This window comes from Pristis pectinata, chromosome 22 (assembly GCF_009764475.1).
Source record: "Pristis pectinata isolate sPriPec2 chromosome 22, sPriPec2.1.pri, whole genome shotgun sequence".
Classification (NCBI taxonomy): Eukaryota; Metazoa; Chordata; class Chondrichthyes; order Rhinopristiformes; family Pristidae; genus Pristis; species Pristis pectinata.
In genome coordinates, this window is record NC_067426.1 from 29854513 (window position 1) to 29869021 (window position 14509).

At 41.5% G+C, this 14509-nt stretch overlaps 1 protein-coding gene across 2 annotated transcripts; it reads right to left on the reverse strand.

Moving 5' to 3' along the window:
• Nucleotides 1-1153: 1153 nt before the first annotated feature.
• Nucleotides 1154-14239, reverse strand: c19h1orf109 (c19h1orf109 homolog (H. sapiens)). 2 transcript variants are annotated; one of them, XM_052036603.1, is made up of 5 exons: nt 14176-14239; nt 10767-11057; nt 9163-9342; nt 7870-7988; nt 1154-7390 (listed from the first exon to the last, which is right to left on the reverse strand). In XM_052036603.1, exons 2-5 carry the CDS (start codon nt 11036-11038, stop codon nt 7341-7343), a joined length of 621 nt encoding a protein of 206 aa, XP_051892563.1. In that variant the 5' UTR covers nt 11039-11057; nt 14176-14239; the 3' UTR covers nt 1154-7340. The 2 variants fall into 2 exon arrangements, with proteins under 2 accessions (XP_051892563.1, XP_051892564.1); XM_052036604.1 differs by lacking the exon at nt 14176-14239 and adding an exon at nt 14088-14108.
• Nucleotides 14240-14509: the final 270 nt, after the last annotated feature.

A 14509-nucleotide genomic window follows, 5' to 3' on the forward strand; every position in this document is an offset into this window, starting at 1 on the left:
TCCTGCCTCAACAATTGCATTAAATGTATATTAAGGCATGTAGTTCTGCCATTGGTGCAGGTTGACACTCTCACATCCCAATCAGAAGGTTGTGGATGCCCATCTTACTCCAGAGACTTGAGATCAATAGTCTGGGCTAAAGACTTCAGTGTTGTACTGGCTGAGTGTTGCACTGGTCGAGGTGCTATCATTCTGATGTGATGTTAAACTGGGGTCCCATCTTCCTTCTCGAGCAAAAAAAAATCACATGGCACTACGCTTAAAAACATGGGGTATTCTCGCTGGTGTTCTGGCAAATACTTATCCCTCAACCAACATCAGCTGAGAATAAGAGTTGCTGGTCATCAACTCACCATTGTTTGTGTGACCTTGGTGTGCACAAATTACCTGCTGCAATTCATACATTGCAATAGTGACTACATTCCAATAAGTTTTTTTTTGGTTTGATTTGCTTCAGGAGGTCTTGAAATAGTGAAAAACACTGCATAAATGCATGCAGTAGTAGGGTCCGGAACATTTGTTACTGAAGTACTGTGTTGCTATTATAGTACAATAGCACCATCTGCTGCTTTTTGATGCTAAAGCAGAGGACTAAGAAAATATGTGAAAACCTCTAACAATGGTTTATTCAAGAGAAGTTTAAGTATAAACAACTTTCTTGTGATAAAACACAACAAAAAAGTACTTAAATCTCAAGAGAAAGAACAAATGGGACTATCTTGTTATGAATATTCCATGGTATTAAAAAGATGCAAATTTCTAGATTTGCATATCGAGACTATCTTCTTCACACATTTTCTACTTCGGCACCATTTTGCCCTGTGAAGCATTTCATTACTAAAATTGCTCGGGTATTAAGGGATATGGAACAAGGTGAGTGGGTGAAGTTAAGGGACAGGCCAACCATAATCTAATTGAGAGGCATAACAAGCTGAGGGCATTGAAGGACTTCCCCCTGTTTATATGTTTCTAACTCTCCTGTTTCAGATTAGCAGCACACAGAGTGCACAACCTATTGTCATTATATTAGATTTTTGGTCAGATGACCTCTGGGAAGACCAACTCTGGAATCATGCAAGTTGCACTTGAGATGCAAGACACCTGACAGACCAGAAAGGAATGGAGAGTTAAAAAGCAATGATCACTTCCCAAATAGTGGGCAATTTTTATTTTCTAGAGATGGGAAACAGAGCCAGAAAGCACTTAGTATTGTTTGCATTGCAGAGCTTTATCCCATCATTTATTATCATCTGTTCTGAAGCCACATCAACTGTAGGGGTACCATTGACGGTGCACCAACCCACCTCCACCTTGTTCTGTGATGGGTCAACATTAGCAGTCAGGATCTTAATCAATCCAGTGTGGGATTAATTGAGTTGGTTTTCATCATGTGTAATTTCTCCAGCAGAAGAACCCAGTGGTGAACATCTCCTCTTCAGCCAGGGACCTCCATTGACTCTTTAACTGGACATAGATCCTTCTCACCCAGGCTAACCCTGGGTGAGGCTGTGGGCAGTGATTGGATGAGGCTTGTATTGTTAATATGGTATGAAATAGCAGACCAAGGGAGGCCTGAGCTGACCTCTGACCTTCATTATAAACAACAAACCAAAACTTATTACCAAAAGCTACCAACACCATGGACACTAAGCCAATAAAATAATTGCAAACACTTGTTGAAAATCCATTCGGCCACCATCTTGTATTGTCAGTTTTTGTAGTAATAGCATTTCGGCTGTTAAACGATATCTTCAATTTTGTCAAGAAATTGAATCAGAAAGCTAAAATAAATGCACCTTTATATATCATCATGATTAATCCTGGAGGAATGAAATTCCTCTCTTAGAAACCAAAGTTTTCATGGTCAGAGTGCTGACTTGGGGATAATTATAACTTAAACTTCTACCTGAATGCACAATTCATTACATTTCCCATCCTGCTTGGCGGGCCATGTGTGGGAAACCAACTCAGCTTCACACCCTGTCATGAATTTCAATGCTAATTCATTTGGTGAGGTCTTGGTATATCACAAACCATTAAAGAATAAGGTGATTCACACATCATTTCCAATAAAAACAGAAAATGCTCGAAACACACTGCAGGTCAGGCAGCATCTGTGGCAAACATTTTAGATCAAAGACCCTGATGAAGGGTTTTGATGAAGTGTCTCTGACCTGAAACATTAACTATTTCTCTTTCCACAGATCATGCCTGATCTGCTAGGTGTTTCCAGCATGTTCTATTTTTATTTCAGATTTCCATCTCTGCAGTTTTTATTGATTTTCATCAATTTTCAGCGTCTGCATTTAACTGCATGTGCTGATTCTGGAAGGTGTGCTCAAATTTATTTCATAGTAAGTGAACACTGACAGCTTTTGTATAAAATCTGGGCCACTGAGTATAATTCATCATATGCTCATTGAACTCAGCATTAAATTTACTGATCCTTTCTACCCACAGATGCTGCTCAAACACTTGTTACACCTAGTACAAGTCCTCCAGTCTCGCATGTGTCTGTTCAATGGTCTACCTGTTTGAAGCAGTCTATGGCCAAGGATCAGAAGATAGAGAATGAAGACAATTGTGAAAAGAAGCACAGGAGGAAACCTTTTCATGCAGCAAACCATTACGATCTGGAATAGCAGCTGGGGAGAGAGTGGTTGAAAGAGAGCTGGTGTTGTACCCACACATGGTTTGGAAATGAGAGGCTAGCAGTGAGCCATAGCTGAATCTTTAATAGATAGAAATTCTTCTTGTAGTTGTGTAACGATAGGTAAGAGGTTGTGACATCTGTTTGGAAGGAAAAACTGCAGGCCTATGTGGAGTAAAGTAGAACAGCTGGATTATTCTTCCACCAAGATGATTCTTTTACCCAATCAAATGTCATTGTCCTATCCTGGAACCACTTTATGATTCCTTGATCCACTTAAGGCCCATTGTGTGTAATAGTGCATGTGATTATTTTCTACAAAATACTGCCTCACCCTCTCACTCTCTTACCAAGAAATCAGCTGTCACAAGCTCTTATCCTTGACTGTATTATCCAGGCTGATACAACACTGATGGAGGTATCACCCTTTAACTAAGACATTAAATTGAAGTTCCTCTCCCCCTTAGGTGGATTCAAAAGATCCTGTGTCACTATTCAAATTAGAGTCATGGAAACATAGAATCGTGCAGCACAGAAACGGGCCCTTCAGACAAATAATCTGTGCCAACTATGAGGCCTATCTATGCCTTCTAGTTTTGGACTACCCTACTCTAGGGAAAAGACTTTGGTTGTCTCTCCTACTTATGCCCCTCATCATTTTATAAACTTCTTTAAGGGCACCTTCAGCCTCTTACATTCCACTGAGAATAAACCCGGCCTGTCCAGCCTCTCCTTACAAGTAAAGCTCTCTGTTCCAAGCAACATCCAGGTGAATCTCTTCTTCCCACTTTCTAACGTTGCCTCATCCTTCTTGTAGTGTGGCAACCAGAACTGTGCACAATATTCCAACAGCAGGATGCCTTTTCCAGTGTCCCCGACAACATTAACCTTTTAACCAAAAGCTGAAGAAGTTGATCTATCCAATTATCTCAATGCCATTTGTGGGATCTTGCAGTACACAAATTAGCTGGAAGTTTTCCCTATATTACAGGCTATGGGTCGAAAGAACAAAGTACTTACAGCACAGGAATATGCCATTTTGCCCAACAGACCTACGTTGGTGATTATGTGTTACCTGACATTCCTCCCGCAGATCTAACCCTGCCAGCGTATCCTTCCATTCCTTTCTTCCTTATAATTTTATCCTTAAATACAATTTTGCTGTTCATCTTAACTAATCCTCTGGTAATGAGTCCCACATTACTGGCAGGTGCATCAGAGCAAACTGAGGTGTGAATGCCTTTCTTTACCTACTTCAGAGGCCACCTCCTGAACTCATTTGTTTCTCTTGCAGCAACACAAAATATTTTTCTCTATCTTCTCAACGGTGAGCTCAGTATGATAAATGTGTGGACTCAATTTCTCGTAAGACAGCTTGCACAAGCCTTCAAAAATAAATAATAGCATCCAAGGTAACTACTCCTTGTCAGAAAGCTACAATGTTTCAAAAAGAAACTCAAATGAAAAGTTAATGACAATGTAATGATAGGAATACAAATGCATTACTGCGGCTGCATTTGAAATTGACTTTGACATCAATCAAATAGGGCAGTAATGATGGTTAAACTGCTGAATAGATAGTTACTATTTTATAACAGCCTGCACTCAGAATTTATTATACATAAATATATCCAAAATGACCAGCCACAAATTCCCCATGGCTTTTTAAAAAATTTATCTGACTAACGTTCAATGCAGAGCTGTTGGGGCAACTTGCCAAGGCAGAGGAAAATTTGATTTTGAAAACCCTGTCAACATTGCACACTAATAACTTAGGCAAGCAAACTATTTTACTTAATTGCTGCAGTGGAATGAGATTCATGGGTTTCTGCAGGTTCAATAGAGCAAACATGATTTTTATTAACTGCACTTGGGTGTACAAACCTAATTTCATGCAATACTAAGAAAAACTTTGATAGGTCAGATCCATCGCCTTATTGGAGCCTGACAGACGTTTTATCTGTTAAAAGGCAGAAAAGAATATGGACTTCGTATGGACAGGTGACCCACTCAATGTTCTTCCATACATTGTTCTCAAGAGGTCTTTTGTACCTCAACCTAATCAGAGGATAATTTGGTCCAATCACTGTGCTGACCAAGAGGAAATCAAGAAAGTATTGAGGGTCAATGACAATGTGTCTTTTAAAGGATAACACTTAGCTGTAGTATTCCCTTAGTTTGCGCCGTTGCCTTAAGACTTTGTGCACAATTCCATAAAATGGAGTTTTACAACCTTCTAATTCAGAGGAAGGGGTGCTACCAACTCAGCTGACAAAAAATATGCAAAGCCTATCCTTTTAATACATGACAAGCCTCACTGAATGTCCAGTCTGTCAATCCACAGATGGTAAGTAGTTTCATATTCAAATTTCTCACAAGAGGGCCATTCAGCCCAACCAGTCCACACTGGCTCTCAGAGCAATTCTTGGGATTTACGGCCACATTTGCAACTCCGCTTCAGTATTGGTGGAGCAGGTGGCCACGTTTGCCCTTGACCTGCGCAAATTCTGTTGAGGGCTGTCCACCATCTTTGAGGAAAGTCAAAGCCAGGAACCGGCTACGATGCAGTCAGTGATCAGGGATTTCTTCCCAACACTAGACAAGTCTCTCAGATGCTTCAATCTGGATAGCGAGCATGTGCCCACAGCATGGACAGTAGTTGCTGATTCCCAGAATGGCCAGTTTGATTTTAAAGGCTTTTGTAGTGATTTTGCCAAGTCTTTATGAATGGGAAAGTTGGTCTTCTTCCACCTTCTGGGAGACATTTGAATCACAGCACATGGCAAATGGAGCAACATGGACCAGAACTGTTTGCCATCTTAAATATCACCATCCACATGGCAGCATTTAGGTGTACATCTATTACCTTAGCGATGGCTGCAGGACTAGGAGGTGGGGAAGTACTATGCAGCAGAGTATGTAAGGACCAATGTCTTAGTGCTCTGGCTGCGCTCCATGACATTTTGGCACAAGTTTCTTGATAAGGTTCAGCTCCATTTTTACTTTTTGGTCAGTATCTTTGAGATGAGGCAGCAAACCATGGTGAAATCTGACCAGAGCATTGTATGGTTTAAGCATTATTTCCATAGCATTCTATTTGTCTTCACATTGGTTGCTACAAACTGTTGGCTTATTCTGTGCTCCTACACCATCATTTCTGGACTTCCAAATCTCATAATCCCTGTTCTTTTCTTCAGCCACAAGCTGTCTCTTACTAATTTTATTCTGCTTCCTGATGTTATAGTAGCAGCACCCTACTCTAGCTCCACAACTCTACTGGATACTATCTGTATCATGAATATGACAGTGACTTACTGAAGCTCAGTAAGGCATGAGACTCAAATCCATTTACAGTAAACTATTTTCAAGACCTAAACCCAACATCCTCTTGTGGTTTCTGCTTTGTTTCCAATCATATTAACATGGGAAAACTTACCTTCCTGACTAAATGTTCTTAGAATTTGCTAATGACTGCACGTTCTAGCCAGAATGTTGGTTGTGACAATAAAGTGACTTCCAGAACCTCCCCCCCCCCCCACACACACACACACACACACACAGTACAGACATATAATTTGAGATGTGACTTATATCTATTGCCATCAATAGGGATTTACTTATAAAATAGAATAAAAAATGCTTCATAATACATTATTCAATTACAAATATATTAAGATGCCCTAAAAATTGTCCCCTTGTAAACGTACATATTACACCATGCACTTCTCTATTCCTCTACTTTCTCCACAATGCCAAAACACCTGGCTTGAAAACTCCTAAGAGTTGAAGTTAGGATGAGGAACCGAATCCAAAACATACCTTTCCTCCCACAACACCACCATAAATCCTGCCACTTCCAGGGCTGCGTGTCTAGCCACAATGTGCAGGTTGCACCATAATGCAATGTCATTGAGGAAACAACGTTATATACTTTCTCAATCAGGCCCTTAGCTCTGTTGCAGACAAAAGTGCATCAATAACTTTGGTGTTGGCACTGAGTATTTCTGAGGAGGCAGAGAGGCTGAGAAATTTAAAAGTTCATAAGAACTATTTTGATGGGAGTAACAGATTGTATTATGAAAACTGGCAGCATAAAGATACTAAACTTTAGAGGGTCTTTGTGCTGTAGCACGCAAGACCAATCTCTCCACTCTGCTGGGTACTCCAGTGCACCATCAACAGTGCCACAGATTTTGAATGAGACAAAGTCACTGGCAAGGAGCATCCCATACTGCCCCCATTAGTACTTTCAGGACCTTTGCTTCCATACTACCTTTCAAGATGTGTAGCTTGTATTCTGTGAGGTGTCTTCCTACTTTACTGTTCCCTCACATTCTGAAGTATAGAATATACTTCTCAAAGGACTGCGAGTGAGATACACCTTACTGCACGTGACATCATAGGCACAATCTTCTTCATTGTACTAAACCCACAGCACGATTGGAATTTGGTGGTATCTGCTCATTTACTAAAACAGGGACGTGACAAACATATTCTAAAAATGAGGTCAAGTACAAACTATGCTTGCACTTGAGGCTTAATTAAACCACATTCAGGGCAAGATGGAGGAAGTAAGATCGCCCCTAAGCCGTCTTTTGCATCAGTACACGACAAGGAGCTTCTTTTTCAAAACCTATTGCCAAAGGAGAAAACAAAACCCCAAGAGTTCCAGTGAACAACCGTAGCTTGGTTATGATCCTTGGCGAGAGTCCATGAAGAATGCCACCTTTAGTAGAGTATCTGCATCACAAATAAAAAGGCAATGTCAGTGACTCTTCACAAAACAAAGCTAAGCAAACCTCTTATTCCTACCTGTTTAAAGATGTTCCAGCAATTTGGTTTTAATAAAGTGAAAAGGTTTGAATCTCTTACACCAGCCCCACCCCATAGAGAGTAAGGGCAGCAGAATTTCTACCCCACTAGTTAATCATTTTAATTTTTAATTATAATCCAAGAACTTCATCGTCACTTTTAAGTGATACCAGCTTCTGAGTAAAATAGAGGGCTATGGGTAAGCCTAGTAATTTCTAGGATAGGGACATGTTCGGCACAGCTTTGTGGGCCAAAGGGCCTGAATTGTGCTGTGATTGTTCTATGTTCTATTTCTTTTTTTTTAAATACAGTTTTGGCAAGAATTTGTGATCTGTGGCAAAACCCAAACGCTCCCTGTTGAGGTCTGTATAGGCTTCGAAAGCCTGAAGGAGCGGGCTCCAAATTACCTTGAACCAAGTCCTGATCCACCTGTTCTGTCGTTCTGTTCCAGGATTGTGGGAGAGCTTGAATATTTGGCAGATTATCATAGCTGATATTCTGAAGTAAAATTTTCTTGGCAAGATACCTTGCATGATTGTTAATGAAAATAGTGTGATAAAGTAAATAATAGTTTAAGAACCAGATGAATCTTTCAATCACTACCTTGATCTTCCATAACCAGCAACTTGCACTTACTTTTCAGCTTTGGTATCACAACATATCACAAGGAACCAACAATTGGCAGACACCAGGCCTGAGCAGTATGGATAATTAAGACAGATGAATGTTTGGCTAAGATAGTAGAAATCAAAAAGCTGCAGGTGCTGGAAATATGAAATAAAAATCAGAAAATACTGAAAACTCAGTGAAAAGATGCTGCCTCATCTGTTGAATTTTCCAGCATTTTCTGTTTTGGGTGAGAAAGTGCTTGGCTGGGAGTCGGAAGATAATACACAGGGACATGAACAGGCAAAGAGGTGAATTTGAGGGGGTGCTGCTTGATAAAGCAAGTTGCGGTGGCCTGAAAATGTAACCGGGGGGGGTGAAGACAATAATCCCCATTACCACTATCACTGGTGTACTCCGATGGTTTACTATGGGCTTGCCTAAAGACCCCATCGGGGATTAGGGGCGAGAGGAATCCCCAAAATACATAGGACAGTTGTCGTCTCTGGACTGTGCTCACTGACAGTATCAGCAGCGATGTGATCAATGATAGGCCTGTAAAGAAAATTCTGCCCAGAAGTTAAGTGTGATAAAATACCAACTGAAAGCTCCGGCTCAAATATAGCAGAGAGATGGGAAAAACATGCAAAACAGACTTTAAAAACAACCTAGGCAATGGTAGGAAGTTATAGATACAGGCAGAAAGGATGCCAGGATAACACAAGAGTTTCTCTCACATCATTCGGGAAATCTCCTAGAATGGAAGATCACTCACACATTGCAGCCAGCAGCCAGGACAAAGGTAATTTGTCTCCAGGGTTAATCCCTGTCTTCCTACTTCTATCGTGGGAGAGGAGCAACTGGCTTGAAACTATTCCCTTCTCCACCATTAAACACGTTCACTGCATTTTACCACCTACAGCCTTCATTCTAATGATCCAGTCATCAAGTCTCCTCAGTTAGGTTACCAGCCCTTCCATTTCAAGAAATAGCCTGGAATTTACAGACAGCTGGTCCCAGAGAAATTATGGCATATAGAGCAACAACAGCCATGATGAAAGCCCTTTAAACAAAGGGGCCATGCAAAAGGATACTGGTTTTTGTAAAACCACTCAACATCTTGAAGCCATTCCAGCATATCTGCCACAGAAGGATTGAGACTTGATCGTTCAAGGACTGCAGTCAAACCAATGGTGTCAGCATGTAGTTCGTACATTTGGAAGCACGTCGACACTTGGTTACTCGTTGTGTCCTGCACCCTTTGCAAAACATTCCTTAAAAGATGGGAGAAAAGAACAATGAGTTGATTAATTGTCATTCCAGTTAAAGCCTTCTGGACAATACAGTTTTTACAAGCAGTCCTTCTCCAGTCTCCATTCACTAGAAATAAGCTGATTCTGCATCACCAGAAATTCAGTTCAATATCCAGAAATTACTCAAAATCAAACATTTACAGTTCAACTTTAGCACTGTGTACATGCATTGTGAAATAAATTAACCTAGCAGTTCCAAAGACTAGTCAGGTTACATGTTGAAGCCTCACTAAGTACATGAGCAGGAGCTGCACCTAAACTCCAAGGTCATACCATATTATGTGCGTCCTAACTCAGATGTTTAACTGACTCTGAAGGAGCTTTCCCAGTATTCAGGCAGGCCAACAAATGTCTTTCAACTACCAAAAACAGATTAACAGGTTGACGAACAATTTGCTATTTGTGGATTTTCTTTTGGCGCTTTCTTTTTTGTTTCTACACACTAATCCTCTGAACTACATTGGTGATCCCCCAGAGTATACCTTAAGCAAAAAATTATTCCAAAATGGAACAAAAGTTAATAGCATCACTTTTTGGATTCAGCAAGCCAGATGCAACAAGCCAAGTGCAAGTTTACAATAACTATGACACTTGAACCAAAGTACATAGGCTTTCAAGAGCTGTTTGGACTATTAACCCAAGTTCAACAACATCTGGGGAACTGAAATATCTCCAGATTTTCAGAAATGATAAATCAAAAACAAGATTAACCCTTTGAAGGGATGATAGTAATAACAACAAAACTAATTTGAGAACATTCCTCCAGGGGTTAACTGCCTTGTGATCAAAACTCTCTTCACAGTGTAGTCAACTAGGCCTTTGTTTATTTAAATCAAAAATGCTAATCGGATCATGCTTGCTTGGAGGGTCTTGCTTGGGGACTAATAAAAGTAGCTTTTTCAGCTGTCTATTCTGCACAGTCTCCCAAATGGGGTCTGTCATCCACAAATAAGCAGCCTCAGGTGCAGTCATAAAGCTTGAAGTGGAGGTTTCTGCAGTTGGAATTTAGACATGCATCTACTATGAAGTAGGAGTAGCTTTATTCTGCACTTAACCTGTTGCAAATGACCAGGGACTATTCATTTCCAAAAATGCCCAAAATGGAAAATATTCTATTTCTCCAAAATCAACATGACACTTGGATGAGCACAAAATTCGACGAGGCTACTATAATTTGCTCATCTTCTCCAGACATTGGAGGCCAGTAACTCACTCCAAGTCAGTTGTCGTGCACAAGACATCGATGTTCTTCATCAGATTAATTACGTCTTTCTTTGCTTAGTAGTTTTAGTCTAATTTCAACATTACACAACAGAATAGCTGGACAAATAAACACTCCAACACTGCACTTTAGGCTTCATTATCAATAGTTAATTTAAGCATACATTTTTTCTCCAAGATTTTCCAAATTGATTTCCATTGCTTGGGTAAGTTTATACTTCAGGCGGTGTTTCAGATCAGGAAATTCTCGAAAGGGAGTATTCTTAAAGTCAACGTTGTTGCATGCCTGGAGTTGCTCTGCCAGGTTACTCAACGAGCTCAGGAGTGGACTGCATTCCATCAGTGTACTGTCCCACAAACTTTGTTGCTTCTCAATGGCCTGGAAGCATTTCTCCAGGGCTTGATGAACAGCCAGCAATGCTTGTTTCTGAGCCATTAATTTCTTTTACGGAAACCTAAACAGAGAATGGCACAGTAGTAAATCCAACCTACAAAGACAAACATCCTGGGAAATAAAAACTGTATAGAAAATGCTCAATTATCCCAATAATGTGAAAAATGCTTGTCTATTGTATTGATTGGCATGATAGTTAAACAAAAAGCTGGTTATTTTTCATTTGTGGGAAAGGGCATAAATGAATTGAAAGTATTTCTATATTCAGTCCTTTTGCTGCTATTTAGCTACCCATTAAATCATATGAAGTCTTAATTAATTGAATTAATTAAATCCACAATTCTCTAAGAGGTTTATGCAAATTTAGCATTAAAAATGCTATACTCCAAAACACACCACAGCAGTGGCTACATTAGTAAAGTACTTGATTGGCAATGAAGCATGTTAGGGGCAGGCTGAGGTCATGAAGCTACTATTTAAATGTAAACTCTTTCCTTTGAATCATTAATAGCAACTCAAACAAAGATAAAACAGCAGATTCCATTTATGTTGTTGAAGTATTGAAAGTCAAAATTAAATCAAGTGATATACAGCAATTTTAGGATAAACACTTGGCATTAGTTCAGTGCAAAACTACTCTCGTGATTTGTCATTCAAATCTAGATGTTGGTGTACTCCCATTTCTACTATTCCTCATATCTATTATATGATGCACTGGCAATAATTCGATCTCTTTACCATAAATCAAGTAACAATCACATTTGCACTACACCATGCAAAATATAGATCTAGATTTTGCATTTCAATGTTTCATCACTGGCAGTATGCTCTCAAAATAATGAACCAACATGCAAGTGTTCACCCTTTACAGTTCTTCAGATACACATACCCAAAGATTAATTACAATTGGTTGAGAACATTGAGAAATGTACAAGGTAAATGCATAGGAAGGTACAGTAACATATTGAGTAATTACTTTGGCTTGAGACTTACTGGTGAGACAATAAGATGGGTATGAATTAGAACAGATCAACAAAGTAAGGTTATTTAAAGAGGAAGGGTGAGATAATTGTTCAATTGTTTAGTTTAAGGCAAAACCCACTGGTTCAAATGCATTGGGATACCAAAAGTTAGGGGAGAAGTGGGATTCTTGAAGATACATAAAAGTTCAATAGAAAAAGATGTCAAGGACAAATGTAGAGCTGATATTTATATAATTAAAAAGGGAGATAAAGATATCCAAGGGACTATAGACTACTTTGCTTAATGTCAGTGAGGATATTTAATGGAAACCTTAATATGCAATAGGAAAACAATTAAATATCTGAAAATGTAACAGTAAGCTTGGATCTCAAATATGAAGATTCTGCTTCATTAAACTTGCTGAATGCTTCCAAGTAATGGAATGAGCAACCAAGAACAAAATGACAGAAATACTGATTAATCAAATTGGCTCAGTATCTACCACAGACTAATAAAGTGGATGTGAATTAGAAGAGATTAAAAAGATACAAACTGTAGTTAAGGTACAAAATTGATGAAAATAACACAAAGTTAGACAGTAAAGCTCCTGCACCAAGTAGAATTTATTTGCATGTAGTAAAATGACTACTGGACAGATTATTACATACATCAAAAAAGTAGTGCTGGGAAATGGAGTACAAGCTTATTAGCTCTAATTTATTGGAAATTTTCATAAAAAATTGCAACAATTTGCTGGTTAGTAAATTTGTGACTAAAGTCAAGTGTGTTTATGAACAGTGCATTAGGATAGCTCGTTAAATGCAGCACAGAAAACAGTAATGGTTAAGTGCAGTTACAGTGACTATCAAGAGGAAAGTTATGTTCAACAAGGAATGATCTGGGATTACTGTCCTTCACAATAATAAAAAATTTCGATCGGAAATTGGAGTGACAACTTCAAATAGTAAATAATGAGGTAGTCCAAAAACAAATGTAAAAGGTACATTTAATTGGTATGTGAATTTCAGTAGAGTTAAATGCAAGATCACATTTGATAGAAATATTAAGGGCAACATAATTCTGCATAAAAAGTTAAAGAGCCAAGGGATCTTGGAGTCCAGATACAGAAATCACCAAGTATTGCAAGAGAATAATAAAGCTACTAAAAGGGCTTCATTGTTACAGCATAGAACTGAAAAGCAGAGACATTATTAAATCTTTGATAGACCATTGGTGTTGCATGGCTCTGGTCTCAAGATTATAGAAAATAAATATGAAAGGGAGGGGAGGTGGGGAGGGGAGAGGGGGGGGGAGGGGGAGAGGGGGGGAGGGGGGGAGAGGGGGGGAGGGGGGGAGAGGGGGAGAGAGGGGGAGAGGGGGGGGAGAGGGGGGAGAGGGGGGGAGAGGGGGGGAGAGGGGGAGAGGGGGGGAGAGGGGGGAGAGGGGGAGAGGGGGGGAGAGGGGGAGAGGGGGAGAGGGGAGAGAGGGGAGAGGGGGGAGGGGGGGAGGGGGGGAGGGGGGGTGAGGGGAGAGAGAGGGGGGGAGAGGGGGGGAGGGGGAGCAGGGGGAGGGGAGAGGGGGGGAGGGGGAGAGGGGGGAGAGGGGGGGAGAGAGGGGGAGGGGGGGGGAGAGGGGGGAGGGGGGGGGGGAGAGGGGGGAGGGGGGGAGAGGGGGGAGAGGGGGATGGGAGGGGGAGAGGGGAGGGGGAGGGGGGAGGGAGGGGAGGAGAGGGGGGAGGAGAGGGGGAGGAGAGGGGGGAGGGAGAGGGGGGGAGGAGAGGGGGGGAGGAGAGGGGGGGAGGAGAGGGGGGGGAGGGAGGGGGGGGAGGGAGGGGGGGAGGGGAGGAGAGGGGGAGAGAGGGGGAGGAGAGGGGGAGGAGGGGGGAGGGGGAGGGGGGGAGGAGGGGGAGGGGGGGAGGAGGGGGAGGGGGAGGGGGGGAGAGGGGGAGGGGGAGGGAGGAGAGGGGGAGGAGGAGAGGGAGGAGAGGGAGAGGGAGAAGAACAGCCAGGATCGGGATTGTCTCCGGCGCCCTGAGGCAGCTGCTCCACCTTCTCCCGGCCTAACAACGTGCTGCACGCCCGCCGCCGACACCCTGCCCGCCCTCGCCGTACCGACAGCGGGCCCTCACCAATAGTCAAGACCTGACTTATGCAGCCAGTAATACAGTGCTGCCGGGACTAAACAACAGCAGACCACTCGGCCCACACCACACGTACCTGCTCCGCATCCCGCTAGCGTCATAGAGACCCAGCTAAACGGCGCCTGCGCAGTACCCACAGCGTGGACTACAACTCCCATCGTGCCTTGCCAGATTAAAAAAGAACTAATTCATTTCCCTCAATTTAAAATTGTAATTCAAACTGAGAATATATATAGCAGTTATATATTCAATCAAATTCATTGTGTTTTAATAAGAACGCTTCAAAATATTTCAGTGTTTGAAAACTTTCATTGGCTCCCGTGGGGTGAAAATGCCGCACTGCGATTGGAGAAAAGGCCGAGAGGTTTGCAGCAGTAACTGTTCTGTGATTGGCTCTTTGACCGCGTAAC

Bases quoted from the DNA above. Each gene is read 5' to 3' on its own strand.
- c19h1orf109 (XM_052036603.1), bottom strand. From the start codon at position 11,038: ATGGCTCAGAAACAAGCATTGCTGGCTGTTCATCAAGCCCTGGAGAAA. The intron at 9,343-10,766 runs GTATGCTTAAAT...CCATCTTTTAAG, and splicing joins GAAAATCTTGGAGAAAAAAT to GAATGTTTTGCAAAGGGTGC. The intron at 7,989-9,162 runs GTATCCTTTTGC...CAATCATGCAAG, and splicing joins GAGTGGTTTTACAAAAACCA to GTATCTTGCCAAGAAAATTT.